The sequence below is a fragment of the Crocodylus siamensis genome, chromosome 14 (genome assembly GCF_052110815.1).
Source record: "Crocodylus siamensis isolate JL-2025a chromosome 14, ASM5211081v1, whole genome shotgun sequence".
NCBI lineage: Eukaryota > Metazoa > Chordata > Crocodylia > Crocodylidae > Crocodylus > Crocodylus siamensis.
Window position 1 is genome coordinate 19265618 of NC_143408.1, and position 23112 is coordinate 19288729.

Here is a 23112-nt window from a genome sequence, read left to right on the forward strand (position 1 = left end):
TGTCGTTCTGCACATGGCAGAACTGAAAAACAACATGCAGGGCGAGGGGGATGGAGCGGGGGTTGCATTCATGTCAAAATACAGGACTGGAACCAGCAAGGGCTTTACCAAGCCTGAGGGGAGACAGAATGTGAAAAGATAAGCAGACGTCCCATCTGTTTTCTAGGAGCGGAAAGCATGACTTTGTGGTGCGCACAAACACCAGCACAGGGATGCAGGACAGCCTGACTGCAAACACATCTCCGACACCTAGAGGGGCTGATTTGTCTGCCCTCATCCTGCTGCCTGGCTGGAGCATAGAGCACTGCGTGGGCAACACGAGCCAACCTGCACAGCCCAATTCACACCCCTGAGCTTGGTCACAACGCCCCGAAAGCCAATGGCACTGCACAAGGCTGTTGCCGGTGGGAGGAGACTTGGGCTCCTGACTTTGTCTCTGGCCATATGCACTGCCCAGGTTTTTGTGCCCTGAAGAGGTCACTCCAGCTTCATTTTATCTTCAAGTGAGGGTTACATTCAGCAAGTTGATGTCTCGGCACAATTTCATTGTCTCACGAGACAGACAGATGCCTACTACCGGTCCTGTACTATAAATATGGAAAGCAAATGAAGGCTGCAGGCACCAGTAACATGCACATGTTCCCTCCGCTCCTGACAATACTAAGTATGGCCCTGATGCAGCTAGCACTTATGCAGGGATGTAAGCACCGTTGGCACAGATGAGCCTATTCGCTGAAGCTGCTGTAAGCATTTTGCTGGGCTAGGGGCTGCTTCAGAAGTAGTTTGTCTTCACGTATATTCCCAGAGGGGAAAGACAATGAATTAATGGCACAATGACAGTCTTCCTGGAGTTGACAGTTCAGGCCAGCACAAGTCATCAGGAAATTCATTGCAGAGTGACTCTGTGAGTTGGCCTGGCCCAGCACAGGCCACAGTAGAGATGATCTCAGTGGCAAGTGCTGCCTGAGAGGAGATTTAAAAACAAACCAGGCAAATCAGAAGACAATGGCCTTTCCTGGATACAGATTAGAGTGGAACGGGGAACCCAAGGTAGTAACTTAAGCTGCTTCATTTGCAAATTGCAGAGTCAAGGAGCCCCATCCTTAACTGGCACAAGCTTTGATCCTGCAACTGGATGTGCTAGTGGGGACCCTTGCCCACACTGCAGAGAACTACACTGGCAGGCTGGATTGCAGGATCAGGGCCCAGCTTTCCTCACATCCAGACTTTGTGCTGTCTACTTGGAGAAAAGGAGAGGACTTGTCCTCAGACACAGACCAGGAGGCCCTGTGGTGCAGTGGGCAGAGAATACGGCTGGGAGCTAGGATTTCTGAGACTTACGGAAAGAGGATGGAGCTGGACTGTTCTCACCAATGGCAGATAAGAGAACAAGGAGCAATGGGCTCAAGTTGCAGCAAGGGAAGTTTAGGTTGGATATTAGGAAGGATTTTCTCACTAGGAGGGTAGTAAAACACTGGAGCAGAGAGGTGGTGGCAGCTCCATCCTTGAAGGTTTTCAAAACCGGGCTAGACAAAGCTCGAGGATGATCTAGCTGAGGACAATCCTGCTTCGAGCAGGGAGCTGGATTAGATGTGACCTCTTGAGGTCCCTTCCAATCCGAACTGTCTGTGATTCTGTGATTAAGCCCATCCCCGCTAATGACTCGCTGTGCTGCCCTGAGCAAGTCAATTCAGCTCTCTGCCTCCCCATCCCCATCCAGGATCGTGATGCTTTCCTGGCCCCTTGGCGAGAATTGTGGCAATGTCTTAGTGCACAGAAGCTGAGTTTTATTGCTGTGGCCCTCACAGCTGGGAATGCTGGCCCTCAGCTCCTGAGCAGCAATGGGAGAGACTGATGAGGGACAGGCCCCTTCCCTGCAGGAAAGAAGCTTCCCCTGCAGACACAGATCATTTCCATCCCACCAGCCAGTTACCTGGGGCTTTGCCATGTTCCCTAGCACACAGAGGCCTTCCCAGCACAGCCTGCCTGCCCCGCAGGGTGTGCCGTCCGCCCAGGGCAAGCTGCCATTTTTGGTGTGACAGAGAGGCTCTCCTGTCTCCATCCGGCACCACAGCTGAGCGCAGACGTCCTCCTCGGTGGTATTCGGGCAGTGCCGAAATTCCTTGCCAAAGATCTGCTGGCATTGACGGTCCAGGCTGTAGATGGACACTTGGCCTGGCAGGTCTGTGGGGAGGGTGATGAGTTTGGCTGGAGCGTCGAGGAGGCAATCTCCTAATTGGGAAACAGATGCAAATGCAAGGTGAGCTGGGCATAAAGAAGCCGGCAGGCCCCTACAGTGCCCAACTCCATGCAAACGGGAAGCCTATTGTTTTCTATGGACTACGGTCACCTCCAGCACTGGGGACTTTTCAGCTTCAACAAACTTTTGGTTTCCTGACTTATACCTTCCATGACCCTTTTCTGCACATGCGTCTTCACTCCTAATTCCCCCATTCATTCTGCTCCCCTGTCAGCACATGTTTTTACTACATTTAACCAGGCTTTTATAGTTCCATGCCTGCGCATCTCCCTCAGCTCTGCTGCAGTAAATGCTCGCTTGCAGTTTCCTATGCACGGCCTGTTCTCCTGATGCAAAGCTGTCAGAACATTTCCAGCTGGTAAAAACCTGCCAGCTGCTGCCGGGCTCTTAGATCACAGCCAGTGCTGTTAGACCTGACAATGCCTTTGCTCCCCAAACTCCCCACTAGATCTTCCAAGGGCTTTCTCACTTGCTGTTTACCACAGCTGATTATAGCATCTCTACACCAGGCCTATTCAGCAGGCATCAAAGCTGTGCCTCCCATCTCCCCAGGCAAAGTGATTCCCAGCAATTGCTTTTTTATTCCAGATATTTTGGCAGGGGAAGTTAATGGTAGATGCGCAGCAAGGAAGACCCTCTGGTAATGCTCAAGTCCATAGTGGCTGTGATGAATCATTTGTGAGAAAAACAGTACCCCAGTCTACATGATCAGTTTGCCATGGAGATACAGCCTAATAGCATATTAAGCCTGTCTACACAGCTGAATGGGAGCAGGGCGGCAATGGTGCATGACAGCCCACCACACTGTAACATTATGAGGGCAGGGAATGGAAGCCTGATGACCATACATGAAAACCTGGGGCCAGGTTTACATGACTAGAGGTGAAAGGACTGCTTAGTGGGATTTTCACGAGTGCCTGAGCCTGCTGGGTGCTGGGAAGTCTGGCCCAGAATGACCATTTCCAGCATGTCTGGAACAACCCCAGGCATCCCGCGAGTACCGAGGTGATTCTTACCATGTCCTCCATCTAGAAACTCTGTGATGTACATGGCGCTACAGGGGGACCAGGGCAGAGTCTTGTTCAAGTGAACGAAGAGAGGAGCCATCATGTGATGTTTGCCCAGAGGCCCAAAAAGTCGCTCGCAGGTCTTGGAGTCATCATGGGGCATGCTGAATACGTGCCCTGGAACATGAGAGGCAGCCTGAACATTAGCAGCTCGTTCTCTTCCCTGCCCCCTCCACTTTCAAGCTCCCTCTCAGACCTCATCAAAAAAGTCTTGCATTTCAGTTCATCTAACTCTATCCCAACTATACAGTTGGCCCAAATAAAGCTCGGGGCTTCGGGAGGCTTGTGTAGAGCCCCCCATGTGGCGCAGGGCAGTGGGGCAGGAACTGGTGAGTGGGGGCTTTTTTGGCTTTTGTTTTTCTTAAAGGGCCGGAGCTGGGGCAGGCAGGGCAGCCATGGTGGGGTTGGGGGCTTGTGCAGAGCCCCCACGTGGCGTGGGCCAGTGGGAAGCAGCGGGAATTGCCCCCTGCCCAGCAGCACCTGGTGAGTCCAGGTCTTTTTTTCCGAAGTGCTGGGAGCTGGCACGGCTGGGGAGAGTGGGTGGGGGATGGGGCCTGTCCAATCTGGAGATTCGCAATCTCCGAATCAAATTCAGCCAAATCGATTTGGGACAGTGGTTTGAATCACTGAATTGAATCACTGTCCCCTGAATCGGCCAAATCCGAAGCATACACTAGGCACTTTTTGCAGGCCTATTGACTATCCCTTGCACACAAGTGATAAAGGAGTTACCTAGTTCATGAGCCAGGGTGTAGGCAGCTTGGAGGCCCTCATCTTCGATCACAGAGCAGCTTTTTTTGGGGTCGCACATGGTGCCGATGTCAGCTACACCCAGAGTGTCACAGCTCTGGTGCCCACAGAAATCCTGTGTTTGAAGAGAGCATCAGAGGACATAAGATAAGAGAGCAGGGACCCAATGTGATTCCTCTCCCTGTGACATGGGCTCATAGCACTACTGGGATGTCCCTGTCATTCAGTTTGCATACCTCTCAGTGGGAAGGTTGGACACCCAGTGCCTGATCCCACTCCTAGCTTCTCCTTGTAGGACAACTTGTGTTGTGCTGCATAATATGCCAAAGCAGCCTCCTTCTGCACCTTCCTGCCAAGGGATAGCACTGCCAGGTTCCCAGCCCAACCTGCCAAGCTCCTTTGTGCTTGAGCTGCAGACAAACCAACTCCCAGAGCTTTGCCCTCTCTCGTTTTCCAGAATTTGTGTATGATAACAAATGAGCCCAGTGGTGACTTATTCATTGACTTTAGTGATTAATGATTAATAGAATTTTCATAGACATTAGGGCTGGAAGGGACCTCGGGAGATCATCGAGTCCAGCCCCTCTCTCGTTAGCCTTTCTGAAACTTGATGGTTTGGAATAATTCAGATCCAACCCATTTTCATCTCCTCCCTTTCTCCAGAGACACCTTTGCTGGATGCCTGATGATGGATCAGCCAGAAGACATTTCATGGAGAAGAAGAGTGGCTTAGTGGGCAATGCACTGGTGGGAACCAGAGAATACTTCTGACATTCCCATCCGTGCTCCAGGCTCCCTGTTTCCTTGGGCAAATCACTGCACTTCCCCATTCTCATTGTCGACATGGGGATAACAGTCATTCCCTAATATACTTTGTCTGTATAAATGACAAGCTGTCTGGACAGGAACCACTTTTTATTATATGAATGCTAAGCACCGAGTTCAATGGATGTCCTCCCCCAGGGACCTGCTACAACACAAATAAGGACGATGGATTTGATGAACACAATTCTGCTTGATCTCTGCTCCAGACCCCACTCAGGCTAGGCCCTGCATTGATTTAGGTGGCTCAGCTGCAAACCTGTCTCGTCAGCAGGATGGCCGTGTCAAAATGCTCTGGGTGACGGTCGCTAGCAGGGTTGAAGCTCTGCTGCCAGTTGCAGAAGTTGCGGAGTGTGAGCCCTCCATTATCTGACACTTCTGGCCCGAGCTTCTCATCTTCGATAATCAGCACCTTCACCACCACGAGGTTGATGGAGTTCTTTAGGCTGGGGTGCTTGTAGATCCAGGCAGCCATAGCCATCAGGGTCAGGATGTGATTCTGCAAGGACAAAAGTGCGCAGGCAAAGAAAGGTTATGTCTTTTGGACAGGAAACTTCAGGGTCCCAAATGCATGTCATGAAAGCTTCCACCCTCTGTTCCCTTGAGGAGACCACTACTGGGCTTCCCTTATAACCTGTCCATTAGGAAAGGGACCAGTTTCTGTGGCATCCAATAGTGCTCTCAGCACCTCAAATATGCTCAGCATACGCCCAGTTCTTCATTGCTCCTCATCTTGGATAGCTGCTGACACTAGCTCAACATGGGTATGAACACTTCCCTCCTGATTTAAGAAGCAGCAAGGGATTTGGGGAAAATGCAAAGATCTTGACCCATATGCATAGCTTTATCCCATTATCATCTCCAGATCTCTTGTACTGACATCCCTGCCCCTGCCAAGGACACACTGAGGCCTGCAACCCTTCAACAGAATATAAAGGACCTTTTCTGTGTTCTGGTAAAACATGAACCACCCACTCATTTTCCAGGTGTAACCTTCAGAAGATGGGAAACAGCCTGAATGCATCCATTTTGGCTCCCATCTCAGTGTTGTACACCTAATGCTCCTGCCCTTTTTTGGTCAGCACCATGTGAACCCAGAGCCTTCAGCTCCACAGTACAGAACTCTATTACTTGATCCATAGCAGTGATCTCTTATCTGGCACTAGCTGCAGGTTGTTTAATCCTTTCTGTCAATCAGCTTGAAGAGCATAACACACACTGTACAAGCATGTTAAAGAAACATTAGGTAATGCAGATGGGGTATGTTAGGGCCCACATTTCTGGCTGGGGTAAACCAAAGTAGCATTGTTGACTTCAGCAGGATGACACCTGTTTTCATCAGCAGATAATCAGGGCCTTGCTCCTGAGCACAGGGTTTCTCAGACTGTATCTCCAGGTGTGTATACAAGCTTCTCCAGGGCACATAAGAGGGAGGAAGGAAGCAAGCAAGCAAGGAAGAAGTCAGCAGACAAAGGGAAAAGGGGAATTATATGTGGAGGGGAAAAAAAGTGAAGGACAACCTGGCACTCTCTTTTAGGGAGCTGGAGGGGTTATTGTGATGCAGCGACATAAAGCCTTCCCTTTTCTGTTAGCACAGACACAGAGGGGCTTACGGCAATGACGCAAGCTCAAAAAGGGGTAATGAACCTCAAAACAGGTGGGAGTCAGTGCGTGGTAAAGCACTGGCTGGCCTTTACATGCAGCTTCCAGCATGTGCTCTTTAAACACATTCTTCCCTCCCGTGGGGTGGTCGGCCCTCCCAGCGCAGATTCCTAGGAGATACGCTCACGGCAGGAAATAGCCGAGTTCTTCCCAGGACACTGCGAGAGGTGCATACATCTGTCCAAGCCCTGTGCGTGGGAGTTACACATCAGTGTCATTATTTATGAATGAGATTCATTCCCGTACCACTTGAGCAAGCTGCCAAGCATTCACCCAGCACTGTCTTCTGCTTGGGTGAACAGGAGACCTCGAGGTTACTTAATATGTCAAGTGCTCCAGCAATGTTTAGGCTGATGTAAACATCTTATCAGCGCAACAAAATTTCTTCTCTCTTTGGCACCAGTTCATGGAATCATATTCATGAGAAAAAAATGCAATCATTACACAACAGTTAAATATTGGGAAAGAGAAAGTGACTTCTCGTAGCCCAGGCATGTTACATTGTGTAGTCTTGCCTTGGTGACTTCAGCATTATAGCTTCCAGTCTAATTAAATAATACAGACGGAATATTGCCCTCTCTTATACCTGCACAAATCCAGTGCAGCTCAGCCCAAGTCAGCTGGGCTGCTACAGATTTACACCCATGACAGAGCAGAATTTGGCCCTGTGCCTTGAATAACCTCATCTCTCCCTGGAATGGAGAGTATCATTGTGGGCTTAACTGCTCAACAGTTCAGTGGGTGGAAAACTGGCTGCACGGTAGGACCCAGGAGTTCCCATGAACAGATCTGTCTCGCCCTGGCGAGAAGTGGGCAGCGGTGTCCCTCAGGGTCTGTGCTTGGACCGGTGCTTTTCAGCATCTTTATCAATGATTTGGATGCAGGGGTGAAAAGCTCGCTGGCCAAGTTTGCAGATGACACCAAGTCATGGGGGAGTGTGGCCATGCCAAAAGATAGGTTGCAGATACAGGCAGACCTTGCCAGGCTGAAGTGTTGGGCTGACCAGAACCAGATGAAGTTCAACGCTCAGAAGCATAAGATGCTCCATCTGGGGGCAAACAATCCCCAACGTATCTACAAGCTTGGTGGTGACAATTTGATTTGTACTATGGCTGAAAGGGATCTAGGGGGAGTGACTGACCATCACATGAACATGAGCCATCAATGCAATGCTGTGGTCAGCAGTGCAAACACACTGGCATGCACTAACTGTTACATCTCATGCAAAACTAAGGAAGTGAAGCTCCCACTGTAGTCCGCACTGGCGAGACTGCAGCTGGAGTACTGCGTCCAGTTCTGGGCGCCGCACTTCAACAAGGATGTGGAAAAACTTGAGAGGGTCCAAAGAAGAGCCACTCGTATGACCAGGGACTTGCAAGACGAGCCATACGAGGAGAGGCTGAGGGACCTGGGCCTCTTCAGCCTACAGACGAGTAGGATGAGTGGGAATTTGGCAGCGGCTTATTGTTACGCCAGGGGAGTACATCAAGAACTCGGTGAACAGCTGTTCACCACGGCACCCCTGGGGAAGACCAGGGGCAATGGATACAAACTCCTGGAAGGCCACTCAATTGGAGGAAAAACTCCTTCACAGTCAGGGTGTCCAGACTGTGGAATAAACTCCCTCCAGTGGTGGTGCAGTCGCCTACCCTGGAAATCTTCAAAAGGAGACTGGACAGTTGTCACTTGACCCCGGTTGTCTTTTCCTGCCTAGTGCAGGGGGACTGGACCCGACGATCTACAAGATCCCTTCCAGCCCCTACACGAATCATGTCGTATGGAACAAGCCAAGCTCACTGCCTCGGTGGAGAATAAATGGCTCAATCTTCAGTGCGTTTCCGGGAACAGGGATTTGCATGGAGGAAGCTGGAATGCCATTTGCTTAGAAATGGAGTGAGACTGAGTGGATCATGTATATAAATCGGTGCCCACAGGGAAGTCTCACTTGCAGTCCAAGTCTCAGATCTTCGGATGGACCTACAGGCCCTTCCATAGACCTGCCGCGTGGAGGGCATCCATTGCCGATAACGTTCTAGGTGGAATGAGGGTGATACTGAGCGACCCACAGTCAAGGATGCAAAGTCAAGGGTGCGAAGTAAAGAATGCCATGAACCGATGCTGCAGGAAGACTCTAGTGTTAGGTGGTAGAGCATCATTTACTAAAAGGAAGTTTGGTTGGGATACTGTAGTCTTTGTTCCTCTACCATTTTGATAGCCCCCACTTCTAACAGTCCAAATATGACAAGCAGCTGCATCTGAAGAACTAGCCGGTACATCAGAGCCAGCACAAACTAGACATGGCACTCCTAGATAGTTTAAATTTTTCTTCAACATTTTACCCTGCTACAGACATCACCATGTAAACAGATGCCTATTTTTAGCAAGATGCATATTAGTCAGCTTCAGTTCATTACACTATAGGAGGTTCCAGAAAGAGTGATGGCAGTACTAACGAGAAGGCTTTATTTAGACTAGCCAGATCTCCATGATGTGACATAAAGATCCAAAGAATACAGCAGATATAGCAAAGAATTCATTGTCAGGGCAAGACACACAGAAGAGACTGCACAATGTCCTCCTCTTACTGTTCCAGTGGAAATTTGGGCATTCTTTCTGCCTGCATAATGGAAAAGTCAAGTTGGGCGCCTTTATGAAAATGTCACCAAGCTACATATTAAATGTCTGAAGATTTAGGAATGCAAGGCTGGGACTGAACTCAGCCTTCCGAACTCACACTTCATCTTGCAGAATTCCCAAGGCACTTAAACCAGGGGAGCTGAGCTTCCATGGCCGCTGGGGAGAAGCCGATTTTGCAAAGGTACCCGATGGAGCAGAATGAACCACGCGTGGTGCTTTCCCTTGCCCACACACAGTCCAACATCTCTGCAGCAGCCCAGCACTCACACACAGTGTTTCTATGGCAGTGGCAGCAGCAGGAGCCGGTAATAAGTGCGGCCCCCTGTGACTACTCCGTGGTGCTCCAGGCACACGGCTATAATTATTGGCTATGATGACCAAAAAAGCCAAAAGCCAATTTCTCCCTTTACCGGTGCCGAATCGATAGCCAGCTGATATATTGGCGCACTCCTAACTTAAACTCATCTGCAAATTCTTCAGCGTTTACGCACTCTTCCACCAGTGAAGTGCAATAATCATCTCTGGGGTGAACACAGAAGTAATTTGGAAGTATGTTGCACTGTATACCAAAGAAGCACGACTTGAATCCTTAGGGGGATATAAATGATTATCTCTATTGGCCAGGACATCAGGGTAACATCTTATTTCTTGCAAAGAGTGACAAGATCTTGAGCGAGCACAAGTAGCTTGGGTACTAGTGTTGTCTCACACTGAGTAGCACAGCTCCTTTTGTTGGGACACTCCCGATCCAGAAGAAAGAGACCTGCCCATTGAGAACATCACTAGCTAAATATTTCTTGAAGGTTTCTCTGCTAAACCCTAAACTAGACCGGTGGGTCTTCTTTTGGTGAGATCTGAGATGCTGCTCATAGCACAAAGGAGCATGGAGCCTGACCCTCATCTGACACCCATTCTGTTAATCAGGCGATGTGCAGCGTCTCAGCTATACCCACATGCTTTGAGGGGGAAGGCTGGCTTGGCAGAAGGAACAGAGAGACTACGATTAAATTCTTATTTCCTTCCTGTATTGCAAACACAGAAAAGAACTGGAAAGTGAAGATGGAAAGTGAACCGAACAAACAGCTCTTTAGTGAAGACTAAAAGGTCAAATTTGCTTGTTCCACCATCTGGTGTGTGTTTACTGTATACCAGCGCTTGGACTGCAGAAGACCCTTCTGCTTCAGCATGTGAATGTGAGGTTCGGCTGGCTTGCGATGGTGCCAGGCTCCTCTTGGGAGAGAAAGAAGCCACCTGCATCAAGTCCAGTTGGTCATTTGAGAAACATGTGTTGGCATCTCGGGCGGGCAGAGGTTGTTGTGCGTTCTCAGCCAAAGACTCCATTTGAATTTGCTTGATCCAGCTTGTTCACCTCCCTCCGCTCAAACAGCGTCTGGGTTAAAAAAGGCAGGGAGGGGGCTTAGCTTTCCTCCGACTTTGACTCTCCATGGACTTCCCCTTCATGACGTTTCCTGCCCCTTGCTGCTGAGGAGGCAGTGCTAAGTGTACGCACAGAGTTGGGGTTCAGAGATGGGGTGAAAACCTTGCGTGTTGATCTCTGCCCTTTTGGGTGGGAAGATGCACTGTGGGATCTGGAACGTCCTTGTGAGATTTCGGTCATCTTGGCTCGTAAGTCTCTTCTTGACTTCAGGCTAGCATGGCAAACTATGTCTATCTGCTTAGAAACCTCTTCTCAGGGTTTTAGTCAAGTCTCTGAGTCAAGCCAGAGAACTGATCCCTTCCAGTTTGGGAGCTGAGAAGGAGCTTGCTCAGGACAAGGTGCACTGGGCGGTGAAAAAGGGAAGGTGAAGGGAGTCATTCGCTCTGCCCCAAGTACACCAGCACAGTTGTCCAAGCTGGGTGTAGGTGTTTGGATTTGGCCCATGCCTCAGCAGAGATAAATAATACAGTGGTACACTTCCACTGCTTAAAGGCACCTACTGTCACTTCCCACCTCCCCAGTGGCAGCTGTTGAGTTGCTATTCTTGGCTTATCACAATTGGGAGAAAATGAGCTTCCATCTGGCTGTTTCCAAAGGGAAAACAAGCTGAGGAAACGGTCAGAAAAGTCCATGCAACAAGCCTCACTTGTGCCTGCCACCAGCTAGGGGCAGAGATTGCTTCTGTTTCCATGTGTGTGAAAAAGGAATAATCCTAATTTTGAGGTTAACTCAAACCGAGCTGTCAGCCTTTTCCTAGGACCCCCTCCCAGGTCTAAGACCATCAGTGATCACCTCTCCCAGGCAGGAACGTGCACCCTCTCCCCTTTTCCTCAGAAATGTAAGCAATGATATTTAATCTGACCAAAGGCTGGTGCTCTGAGCCCCTTGAGGGAGATCACCAAGGTCACCTCGGCAAGTTTTACTTTTCTACCCATGCTTGCAGTTCTGCTCTCGGTGGGATGCTGCTGCTGTTAGCCAGGGACCAGTCATTTTGCACCACATAGTCCTGTTTATTTTAGGACAAAGGAATTACAAAGGAAACCTATCATAAAGCATAATGCAGTAAGATTTATGAAGCAGGCATGTAAGCTCCCCACCAAGTACCCAGGGTCTGCCCTCCCGGTTCTGGCGCTCAGTATTGCTCCATTCTTTCTGCCAGGGTGAGTCTTCCACCCCTTAAAGCAGGAAGCTCTTTTTATACCATTTCCAATCCTTTGTTCCTAGCCTTCTCCAACCAATTCAAACCAGGATATGCAATTTTCTCAGCAGGGAAGCCCCTTCAGAACTGTTTATTTGCCTGGGGATTTGCATTAATTACCTCCCAAGTGATTTTAGTTTCTGCAGGAAACCCCCCCATTGAGAAGAACACAAAAGCTATACAATCAGCCTTCAATAAAAGATGGGTAAGCTCTTGTGGATTAGTTTCTACTTGCTATAGGATAACCGCAGAGGGCAGCTATGGCACATCAGCCGATATGCAGTAAAGCTCCACACCTTTTTATCCCATGGTAAATTTGTTTATGTGTCCAGATCAAAACATTTAATAGCTTTTGCCCTGCTAAAACTATTTCTGTGGCACTTGTCTCTCCTTAACATGACCTTCTTGGAAACCTCCATGCTTGCAAAACACCACCTCTGTTCCAGGAATGATTCATAACACCCCTAGCAAACTGCGTGGAAAGCTTTAGCTGGAATGGCACTTTGGAAGCATTATTATTACCAGTATTATCATTACTGATACTACTGTGCCCAGGCATCATTAGCAACTCATGCTCAGGTGAATTACAAAGCAGGTAGAGAGAAACCCAGAAGATCTACTGGTCACGAGGCTGATGCCTGCAGCTGACCAATGGGAAAAGCAAAAGTGATTACAGGGACGGCTGTCAGCGTACAGCCCAACACAATGCCAGGAGTTTTGCGGTAGAAAAATGCAAGTGACATGTATGTAAGCAATGACATTTAATCTGATTGCACCCAAGGAAACCAGGGCTCCTTGCAGAATCCCTGCTGACACATGACATGAGCCACCTGGAAGGTGAAAAGTGCAAAGTTCTCTAAACTGCGTTTTTGCGGGGGATGCATGTTGCAGGGGAAAGCACAGCCGTGCCCAGCCCCACACGGATCTGTCATTGTAGGGTCTTTTGCAGGACATATTTCTGCATTTCCTCATTTAGGGCTGTTCTTATAGAATAGAACAGGTGCTAATCTGCTGTTGTAGTTATTTCTGTAGGTCATGCACACTGATACGATATCGTAGGGCTGGTTTTTGGGCTATGTCTGGACACACACACACACACACACACACACACACACACACACACACACACACACACACACACACACACACACACACACACACACACACACACACACACACACACACACACACACACACACACTACTACCAGTGGTTTTTCTTCTTAGAACACAGCGCTCAATGTGGGAACATAAGCACACAGGCTTCTGTATCCAAACAGACATATGAAAGCAAACACAAGGGCAGGGTTGGGCCAAACCACTTTGAACCCAACTTCCAAATGCAGAGTGAAGCCCCCATGCCACCCAGAAGCAAAGATCTTCTATGAGAACAGTTTTGCCCTTCTCCAGTAGCTGGATGGGGTCCCTGCTGCCTGCTGGCGTGTGCAGCAGGCAGCTGGGAGTTGGTATGGACGACGGCGCCGGCTCAGCTCCTGCTCTGCGATGAGAAGTGCTAAAAGGATCCAGGAGGGCATTCCAGAGTTACAGCCCATCCACGATCCCTGGCAGGTGGGCAGGGGGGGCCCAGGCAGTGTTTACCAATGTCTGTCTGTGAGCTCTGTGGGCTCCTGCCAGGTCTGGGCTCCTGCCTCTCTTGTGCCACCTCCTTCTGCGGTTTGAACTCTCAGCCAGGAATTTCCTTTCACAAATCCAGGTGGCAGCCAGAGTAAACAGCGGGCAGCGCTGGGGCAGGAGACAAGGTGAAGCCCTGGGCAGCCCTATTGTTCACAGCCCCTGCCCTACCCCGCTCCTCTCCTGTTCCTCTTTCCTTTTCTGTCCAGCTCCTTTCCTCCCTCTTCACTTTGTCCTTCCCTCCCCTTCCTTCTCCCTGCCCCATCCACTTCTTTCCTTCCTTTCTTTCTGTTCATTTTCTCTCTCCCTTTCCCCTCAGTTCCTTCTCTTCCCCATCTCCTCTTCCCCGCGCTCTGTTGTGTTCCTTCCACCACCCCAGGCTGAATATTTTGCTCTCCGCTCTGAGAACAGTCCTTTCACTGCACCCACCTGGGACCTGAGCCAACGCTGAGAGGACTGTGGCCAAGGGGCCTGGAGCTTGGGCCCAAGACCCACTCCCTTTTTTCTGCTTCGAGATGACAGCATTTCAGTGACCACGATCCTTCCCTGTAGTACAATATTATCATTATCCCCATTTGTAAATGTTGGAAAATATGGCCCAGAAAGGTAAAGTGACTTGGCCAGTCACCAACCATGATATGAGCCACACTGGCAAAAGAATCCAGGAGTCCTGAAGCAAAAGTTTCTTCACTGCTTAATTCTCAGCCAGGGTGCTGAGGCATTTTCCAAGGAGGCCCTTTAGTTTAATAAGGGAGACTATGGGTCTAAAAAGTTTGAGAGTCACTAACCTAGGAGGTCTCATCATTTGCTCCAGACACAGGATCTAGGGATCAGCCTGCAGGCACACTGAAGGGTGGGCAGGAGGCAAAGCCTCCTGTCTGATGCAGCACTGGATGGGAGCGGAGCCGCGCCGCGCCACGCCGGCTTTGCCTTTTGACATCTGTAATCACTCGGGCAGGTTACAATCCTGGTGGGTGGGAGCTCCACCCAGGCCCCCGGGCAGCAGGTGCAGCATAATAACAACAGCCTCCAACACTAGGTCTTTCATACCAAAGCACTTCATAAGCAGCCATCCCTCTGCCAGCAGCTGGGTTGCAATGTGCAGCTGTTTAACATTATGCAGCAGTGAAGAACCGCACATGCAACAGCAAAGCACTGAGAGGCAGGGTGTCATTGCTCCACTGGGAACGTGCTGCTTGATCTCCAAGCTTAGCCTGGTCTGGACCTCCCTGGCCTACCATGCCAGCTGGGCACAGACTAGAAGTCATGTTGACCAAGGCATGTTGTCCAAGGAGTCTGTCCTTTTACAGGACAGACTCCAAGCAGGTGTCTCAAGACTAGAGGCCCAAACATGGATGTGCTCAGACTCCTCCTTTGCCAGCTCTTTGCTTCCCCCCAAGGACCATAACTAAGAGAAGCTAGCTCCCGCCTGAGCGAACTGAACCTTCAGATGTGGTCTCCCTGGCAGGCAGAACGCCTCCCTTTATCTGGCCACTGCTTGACCCTGCAGTCTGATAAGGGCTGGTTCCTTTTGTCCAGGGATTAAGTGAACTCTACTGTGCAAGCTGTGAAAAATCCTAGCGTAAGCCTGGGAGCAAGAGCTGGCACAAGTCATCTTAGCTCCGACCTTAGCTCCATCTTAATCAATCTGGAGCCACCTGCTTCAATAAATGATGCAATGAACCAGACACCGGTCCCTTTCCCAGCCACAAGCCAGAGGGTGGCATCTGTAGTGACTGGGAGATTTAGATGCCCTATTCCCACTGAAGTCCAGGGCAGATGTGCATTTCAGTCCTCCAGGAGGTTTTGAAACTTTGCCCAGAGTCCTTAAGGGACGCACAACATTGATCTGCAGAGGAATCCTAGCTCTGTAGAAGGACGCTGCTAGAGTCAGTACTCGCATCAGGGCCTCGTTGGTTTAACTTTACCTGCATGGTTATGGATGTTTTAAAAGCAACCAGTTTTTAACAGGCCTCACAGGAGTCCCCTGAAGATCTCAGCTGTATGGATGAGCCTCTGCAATCAAAGGGAGATGACCTGACTACTACTTACTAATGCTACTGTGAGCCTTGTGATGCTTCTCCTCCCCTCCCCATCCAGTTCCTGGGGTCATGTGATTATAAAAGACTCCCAGTTGTCACTTATATGAAAACGTAAGAGTCTTGCCCTTGTGCTTGCAGAGAAGGTGGTCTTCCAGAGACTCAGTGCTCAGAAGGCACTGAAAATGCATCCAGCAGTTACAATGATGACTGTAAAGCCCAGTCTCAGGACAGATCTGGATTACATAATTAGAGGCCGTGCTTCCTAAAGATCACAATGGAGTCAGATGGATTTGTGAGGGCTCAGCACCCCTGAAGATCTTTTAATGCCCGTTTCCTTATCTGTCACGAGCAAGTTAGTAGTGCTAATGATGCTCATCTTCCCTTTTAAAGTCTTTCGGCACCGATGGCAGGAAAGTGAAAAGACTTACGATAGCGTGCTGATGTATTTTCACCTATCACTGCACTCAGGGTGCCACAGCACTCTGGGGTGCCATGAGATCCTTTTAAGGGTGCTGCTGGGAACTGTGCAATATTAGCACTGTTATGCGTGCCAACCGCTGCACAGGACTCAGGACAAGGAATGGGAATCCAGAGTGTCAAACCATCTGGCCTTGTTCTGGTCGGAGTTCTTTGCAACAGAAGAGTTGGTCTACTATTTTTCTGTAGTCACAAAAGCCCAGAACTGGTATTGTCCGATGGGGATACTGAGGCTAAGAAGGTTGGGAACCACTGCGGAAGACTCTAGGTACTTCTCATCACTGCCGAAACGGCCCTGCAAAGTCTTGGCCTGCTCCCAGAGGAAGCTGAATGCCCCAGGGCTGTTGAATTGAAAGCACACAACCCTGCTCAAGAGATGCTCAGCCCTCTACCAGAAGAGGCTGACTGGCGGCAAACACGAATGTTTAGTGAACTAATCTGCTCCAGAAGCATGAGTAAGAAATCCAGTGATTTAAAGCCTAATTCTGATCTCGCTTCCCCGACTAACTTCAGCATAGTTATTTCTGATTTACACCAATATATGTGAAAGCAGAACCCAGCCCTCACCGTCTAGATTAGCTGAGAGCTGAGCTCAAGAAGGAGAGCTGGAGCAGTGGCCTGACTGAAATTAAATCACCTATAAAAATCTCTCTGCTAACAGTGTGAAATAAGATTTTAGCCGACAAACCCTCAAACTCTCCTGTATCTTTGTATTGTGGATATCTGATGCCCAGCTTATGTAAGAAAATAACTTGTACTATAAACAATGCTTTTGACCTTTAATAAATATTTGGTAATTAAAGAGTGGTTCTGAGAAGAAAAGTAACTATGTAAATATGGCCCCTTCTGACTCACCATTTCTGTTCTTGGTGTGCCTCCCACTGATCGCCCTGACGCACACAAGTCTCCACTTCCATTGACCCAGTATAGCCAGTATAGTTATGGTGGGGCCAGCTGGGTTTTACTTTTCCATTAGGGCCCACCAAGAGCCGAGATCCATCTGCAGAAATTCTCTCTGGGGACGATGGAAGGAGCAGAGCAGAGCTCTGGTTTTTTCTACCACTCTGGACTTCTGGAAGAGATTTTGCCCTCCAAATATTAGAGGTGCACCGATATATCAGTCACCCATCAGATTGGCACTGATAAAAAGGGAAATTTACATTATCGGCTATTGGCTTTTTTGGCTGTTGTAGCCAATAACGTTCTCTGATAGTTATGCCTTTTGGCTGCAGCCTCCAGATGCCTGGGTTCTTCTAGCTCATGGGGTCACGGCCCCCAGATTCCCTCCTGCAAGCTGGGGTAGCCCCAGATATACCGCCATCCCCACTGGCAGGCCGGGCTGGGCTGGAGCAGAGCAGCTGCTGCAGTGTCTCAGGCACCCGAGTGGCGCCGGCTGTAGGCTGGGGCCAGGGCGAGTGCTGCAAAAGGCACTGAATACTGCAGATGTGACTAAAGCAGGTAGGGGGTAAGTGCCCAGCGCCACTTATCTGCAGCATGACTCAACTGCAGTTAATACCAGTTATCGATTGGTATTGGCTGATGTGGCTGGTTGATAATCAGCTATCGGTATTGGCCAAGAAAATCTTTATTGGCGCAGCCCTACCAAATATTGATTCCATTAATGAAATATTTAATCAAAATGTTTTTCCACTTTCTCTAAAACTGCCTTGAAAAATGTTGTGGGGGGGGGAAAAAAAATCTCTCTCTGAATAAGCAGCGGTAGGCTAGGTAAATTTCTGACAGTGAATGTCAGGTCTTCCTCTTAAGTCACTCCACTAAACCCAACAGGCCCAGCTGTGTCTGGATAGAGGAGGACAGGGGCAGTCTCTAACTTCAGTGTAAACTGAGAGAGAAACTCCATGTCTACACAGAGGAGCTGAGAAGCCCAGTTACATGCATTTCATAGTTTCATAGTTTCTAGGGTCGGAAGGGACCTGAGTAGATCATCTAGTCTGACCCCCTGCCATGGCAAGAAAGGGTACTGAAGTCCAACGACCCCAGTGAGGTGTACATCTAACCTCCTCTTAAACACCCCCAGGGTAGGAGCCTGCACCACTCCTCTTGGAAGTTGGTTCCAGAAAGTTGGTTCTCTTGGAAGATGGTTTCCACTCCCCTTCAGAAACAATTTGCTATTACTCAACAGTTGATTGGACTTAAAGTCCCTTCACTCCTTAATGTCTTAGGATCCTTTAGTGGGGCAAGCACACAGTTTACTTGGCTCTGTGTGGCCCCTGGCCTCTGGACTGGTCCTATAGATATTCCTTGGCATGTTAAAATATTGGCATCCAGCTCATTGGCTTTGTCTATGTGCAGCTCAGTGGTGACGTGGCTTCCACAGTAGCTGTGCCATGAGGAACTACCACCCTATTACCCCACTGGATCAGGCACTTGCCTGGGTGTAATAATCAGCAGAGCTCCTAGCATCTCTAGGCAGCTAGAAAGGACTTTGTTCACAAGCTGGAGACAGATCCAGAAAACTTGAGACTGTTTTAAACCAGCTCCCACCTGACAGCTTTAATCAGGACAAGATGGATGGAAAAACATATTATTACTATGCTGGGCCACAAGCATCCCCTCTGTTACAACAGACTATCATCTAGAACTTGTGCATGCTAAACTAATTGACTTCAAGGACTGAATCAAAGAAGAATTAGGACCTTGAGACTCGGCTCAAGGTGATGTTTAACCTCCAGGTCTATTAGAGTGTAAACTCTCTGGGGTAGGGACTTTTTCTTCACGTGGAAGTCAGAAGGAGGTTGTGTTTTTAAGACCTGTCAGGATTAGGTCCTAATGCAACACAGGCAGAAGGAGAACATGCAGCAGTAGGGAGAGCTTTTGGGAAGGGGATGTTAGGGAAGAAGAAGACAGACTGTGGCTTTACTCCAACGCTGACCCCAGTGCCATCCTACTTGCTTCATTCAGTCAGACAAGACCTCACGCAGCCCCGTAACCCACTGGCATCCAAATACCCCCAGACATCAGCAAGACTTCAGGCTATGGAACAGCAGCAGAATCAAGTCCTACCCAGTCTCCCGCACATCCTCTGCTCACTCACGTGCATCCACTCCCACTTGGACATGGCCCATTAGTAGGATGACTATAATTATTTTAGGGAAATCCAGGATGGGGGGCGGGAAGTGCCAGGGGGTATGTGCGTGCGTGCATGCATGAGCACACACACATGTGCCAGGCCGGTGCATGGCCGCAGGCAGGGCCGGCGCAGCTGCCAGAAGCGTGGTGCCTTTGTCACTGGAGCCAGGGTCGTGGTCTGCGGACTCTGTCCGACTGCCGGCTCTGGTCTCATTCTGGCGCCTGCAATTGCATCCTGGGCATGTGCCCCTGGTCCGGGGGCCCCAGTCTCACCCCCCACTATGGTTAGGGCAGGGCACAGGAGCTTTTTGCATGGGACCTGCAATGCGGCTGGCCTGGCAGCACAAAGCCAGGATGGGGCCAGAGCCACAAGTCAGCATAGGGCAGACAGCCCATGCAGCGTCCCAGCCGGCCAGTGCCCAGCCCTGGCCCCAGCCGACAGCCCCGGTTCTGGTGAGAAAGGCACCGTGCTCCCCAGCATGTCCTGACACCTGCCTGCCACACACATACATGCACACCCCACCCCGCGGCTCCCAGGAGCAGGCAGGACCGCATGGCGCACACACAGACACAGCCGCAACCCTGTGGCTCCCAGGTTCCCGCCAATCCAGGACTTTTGCTTCAATTTTTTCCAGTGGCCGGGATGCTGAGACAGCCTAGAAAACCCAGGGCATATGGTCACCCTACCCATTAGTATGATACCCCTTTCCCTTGGAGAAAGCCATGAAATGGAAGGATGAAAATTGCTACTTCTGTGCTAGGGATTATTTGTATTGTGACGACTCTAAGAGGAGTTCTGCATGGATGTACGGGGGCAGACTGCAACCTTCATGGGCTATGCGATCCCGTACAGAGAGGGGCTGGACCCGATGATCTCACGAGGTCCCTTCCAGCCCTGAACTTCTGTGAAGCTGTAAAAAAAGCAGGTTAATTGACCCTTACAGAGGTACCTCTGGGGAGGATAAGGAAGGGCAGCAAGTGGCTGGAAGGTTAAAGGGTTAGGTTTGGGCCATGGGTGGAAGTAGGATTTTGGAAAGGGGGTGGTGCACATGATGTGATGCGTTGTCCCATATAACACAACGCATCCGTTTATCGCGTTAACAAGAAAGCTAGATGCTTTACTAGTAAGCTAGTGGCCTAGGGCTGTATTATTCAGCTGAAGATCACACAAAAAGCAAGGATAAATTTCCGATATCTTACACGATGGATAAAAAACCCCACAACGAGCTAGGCGACACACAATCACCCTCCGTCCTGTAGCCGTCAGAATTACCCGGACCTCTCTCGTTCAGATTCACGAAACAAGAACCTAGCAGCCCCCTCGAGCGTCTCGACAGCGCAGGCAACGCCGCGCTTCAACCTCGCCCCCTCGAGTCTCGACGGCGCAGGCAACGCCGCGCTTCAACCTCGCCCCCTCGAGAGTCTCGACGGCGCAGGCAACGCCGCGCTGGAAGTTATTATTTCCAGGCTTGGGCTAATGTTTTTTAGCTCCGGTGAAAAAAACCCCAAGCAACCCCCAAAGCGGGCTGCGAATCAGGAGCCGTGCACGGGGCGGGGGCCTGAGGCGGGGTCCGCAGGGCGAGCTCCGCGGCCGCGGGAAGCCACGCGGGTGGGGGGCCGCGGCGGCGCCGCTTACCTCCAGCTCGGGCCCGTAGAAGCGCGCCATGGAGGCGTCGGCGGCCAGCAGCGTCTCCACGTAGCGCGGCCGGGACACGAAGCGGCGCGCGCGGCGCTGCCCGCCCGGCCCCGGCCCCGGCCCCGGCCCCGGCCCCGGCCCGCGGCGCTGCAGGCGGTGCGGCCCCCAGGGGGGCCCGGCGCTGCGGGCCGCCCGCGGCTGGACGAGGTAGAGGCGGCCGTCGAGCAGGAGGGAGCCGCGCACGCCGCGGCAGAGGCTGAGGGCCGCCCGCGAGCCGGGCCGCCGCGCCACCCAGCCCGAGTAGAAGCAGCCGCGCGGCGCCGGCGCCCGCCCCCGCCCCAGGCGCTGCACCGCCAGCCCCGGCGCCAGGAAGCCGGCGTCGGGCCGCAGCCGCAGCACCAGGCCGCCGCCGCCGCCGCCGAAGGCCGGGAGGCGGAGGGACACGGGGCCGCCCGCCCCCGGCGCGCCCGCCAGCCGCACGGGCACCACCTCCCGCCACTCCGCCCGCAGCACCGGCGGCGCCAGCGCCAGCGCCAGCGCCAGCGCCAGCCACGTGCCGCCGCGCCGGGGCATGGGGCCGCCCGCCGCCGCCCGCCTGCGCACGCCGCGGCTCCGGCCACCGCGCTCCTCCGTATTTATACTTTCGTCTTTCCCCGGCTTTGACATAAGAGGTTTATTTTTGATCGCTCGCTGGCCCGCACTCCCCTCCCCTGCCCGCCGGAGTGAGACGGCGGCGGGGGGGGAAGTTTTGGATGGGACGCGAGGCCAATCAGGAGCCGCAGGACCCGCCTCTGCTCTTCAAGTGTCAACTCCGGCGGTTTACTCCCCCAGGATTAACTCCTTCGGCCCTCCCGGGTGGGACCAGCAGCGGCCCCTCGGAGCCTGCCTCCTTTCTCTCCGCTGACTCGGGCGGAGGTGCCCCCGGGCCCCGCGGCGGCACAGACGGGAGCGGGCACCCGCGGGCACTTTGCTTGGCGCGCCCGTCTGGGGGGCGCAGGGAAGGGGATGGGGCTGCCCTGCCACGGGAAGGCCCGGGCCCCTCCTGGCTCCCCCACCACCTGTCCCTGGCGCGCCGACGTAGGGCCCGGGTGTTTTGGGCACTCTGACCCCTGTTTTAAGTACCTAAGAAGAACCTGCAGCGGGAAGTTTTTCTTCCTGGTCCCCCAAGCTTCTTTATAAGCCAGAGACAAAAAGCTTCGGGCCCCGAGGCAAATACCTACACAAGGGACAGGTATCCAGGTTGTAGCCGTATTGGTTTAGAGGAAAAGGCAGTCGGGACTCATAGTAGAGGGGATAGCTTTTATTAGACCAACAAGATTTTTGCAAAAAAAACCCAACAGATTTTTTGTTGCTCTAATAAAAGAGATCCTCTCTTCTCTGAGTCCCGATTGCCTTTGTATGACGGACAAGCGCTCTCCACAGCTTTGGCTGAGGAGGTCTCTTGACGCTAGAATAAAGCACAAGGCTGTCTGTAGAGACAGGTTCCTGGTGCCTACCTAGGACAATAAAGGGATCCAAACTGTATTTTTTCCCCTCCAGCTGGGGACACAAGTTGCGATTTCAAAGCTGAACTGATCCTTGAGTATAGGAGATAAAGATCTTGACCTGCAGAACTGGGTAAGTGAGACGTTGTCCTGTTCTCAGCTGGGAGAGTGGAAAAGGGAGCGAGAGGTGCAGAAAAGGGACGTCCTTGGCTGGGCAGGCTCTCAGAAGCAGCTGTGATGAGAATTGGAAATCGCCCCGAGGGATACGAGTGTTTCATTCCTCCTCTTACCCCATCAGCTGAAAACGCTCCTCGCTCTTATTTCTCTTGAGGCGATACTCAAACTCCCACAAAACATTAGCACGGGTGAGCCCCCCGCAGCCACCCGTAGGAGCAACGGGGCCCTTGCCGAGCACCCGTCATTAGTCAGAACCGGGCCCCGACACTCAGCAGTCGGAGACTGAGCTTGTGTTTTTTAAGCCTAATCCTTAAAACACTTGGAAGTGCAAAGCAGCATTTTGAGTCTCCAGGTACCTGCTTCCCTGGAAGCTGGGAAATCAGCTTTGTGGGCAGCAGGATTGAGGTTAAAGGCTATTTCCCCCACTCGGATGCCTGTGTGCAAGGAAGTATTTACATCTGCCCCTCACTATTCTTATCGCCATTTAAAAACCACAAGCCTACCTATGTAGTAAACGCACGGCACTGTCTCTAAATAGCAGAGAGCTACCCTGGGGCCAAGTTTCTAATTACTGCCTGTCTTTTTAAAGTGTGGTTTTGCGATGGCCTCCTGGGGCTCCATCTGTGACATCTCTCAGGGGCTCAGCATCAGATCTGCTTGGTTTACACATACAGCCATTGGGCTTATCTTCCAGCCAGCCAGCACTGCCAGCTCCCGGTGGGATCCAGCTGGGTCCTTCCT

At 51.3% G+C, this 23112-nt stretch overlaps 1 protein-coding gene across 1 annotated transcript in view; it reads right to left on the reverse strand.

The window, feature by feature from the left end:
* Nucleotides 1–21894, reverse strand: part of ADAMTS8 (ADAM metallopeptidase with thrombospondin type 1 motif 8) — a 35197-nt gene extending 13303 nt beyond the window's left edge. The window contains exons 1-5 of the mRNA XM_090027034.1: nucleotides 20711–21894; nucleotides 5159–5398; nucleotides 4060–4192; nucleotides 3277–3444; nucleotides 1934–2232 (exon numbers count right to left, since the gene is read on the reverse strand). Coding sequence (XP_089883160.1) covers nucleotides 1934–2232; nucleotides 3277–3444; nucleotides 4060–4192; nucleotides 5159–5398; nucleotides 20711–21376 — 1506 coding nt within the window. The 5' untranslated portion in view covers nucleotides 21377–21894. The remainder of the gene's footprint in view (nucleotides 1–1933; nucleotides 2233–3276; nucleotides 3445–4059; nucleotides 4193–5158; nucleotides 5399–20710) is intronic.
* Nucleotides 21895–23112: the final 1218 nt, after the last annotated feature.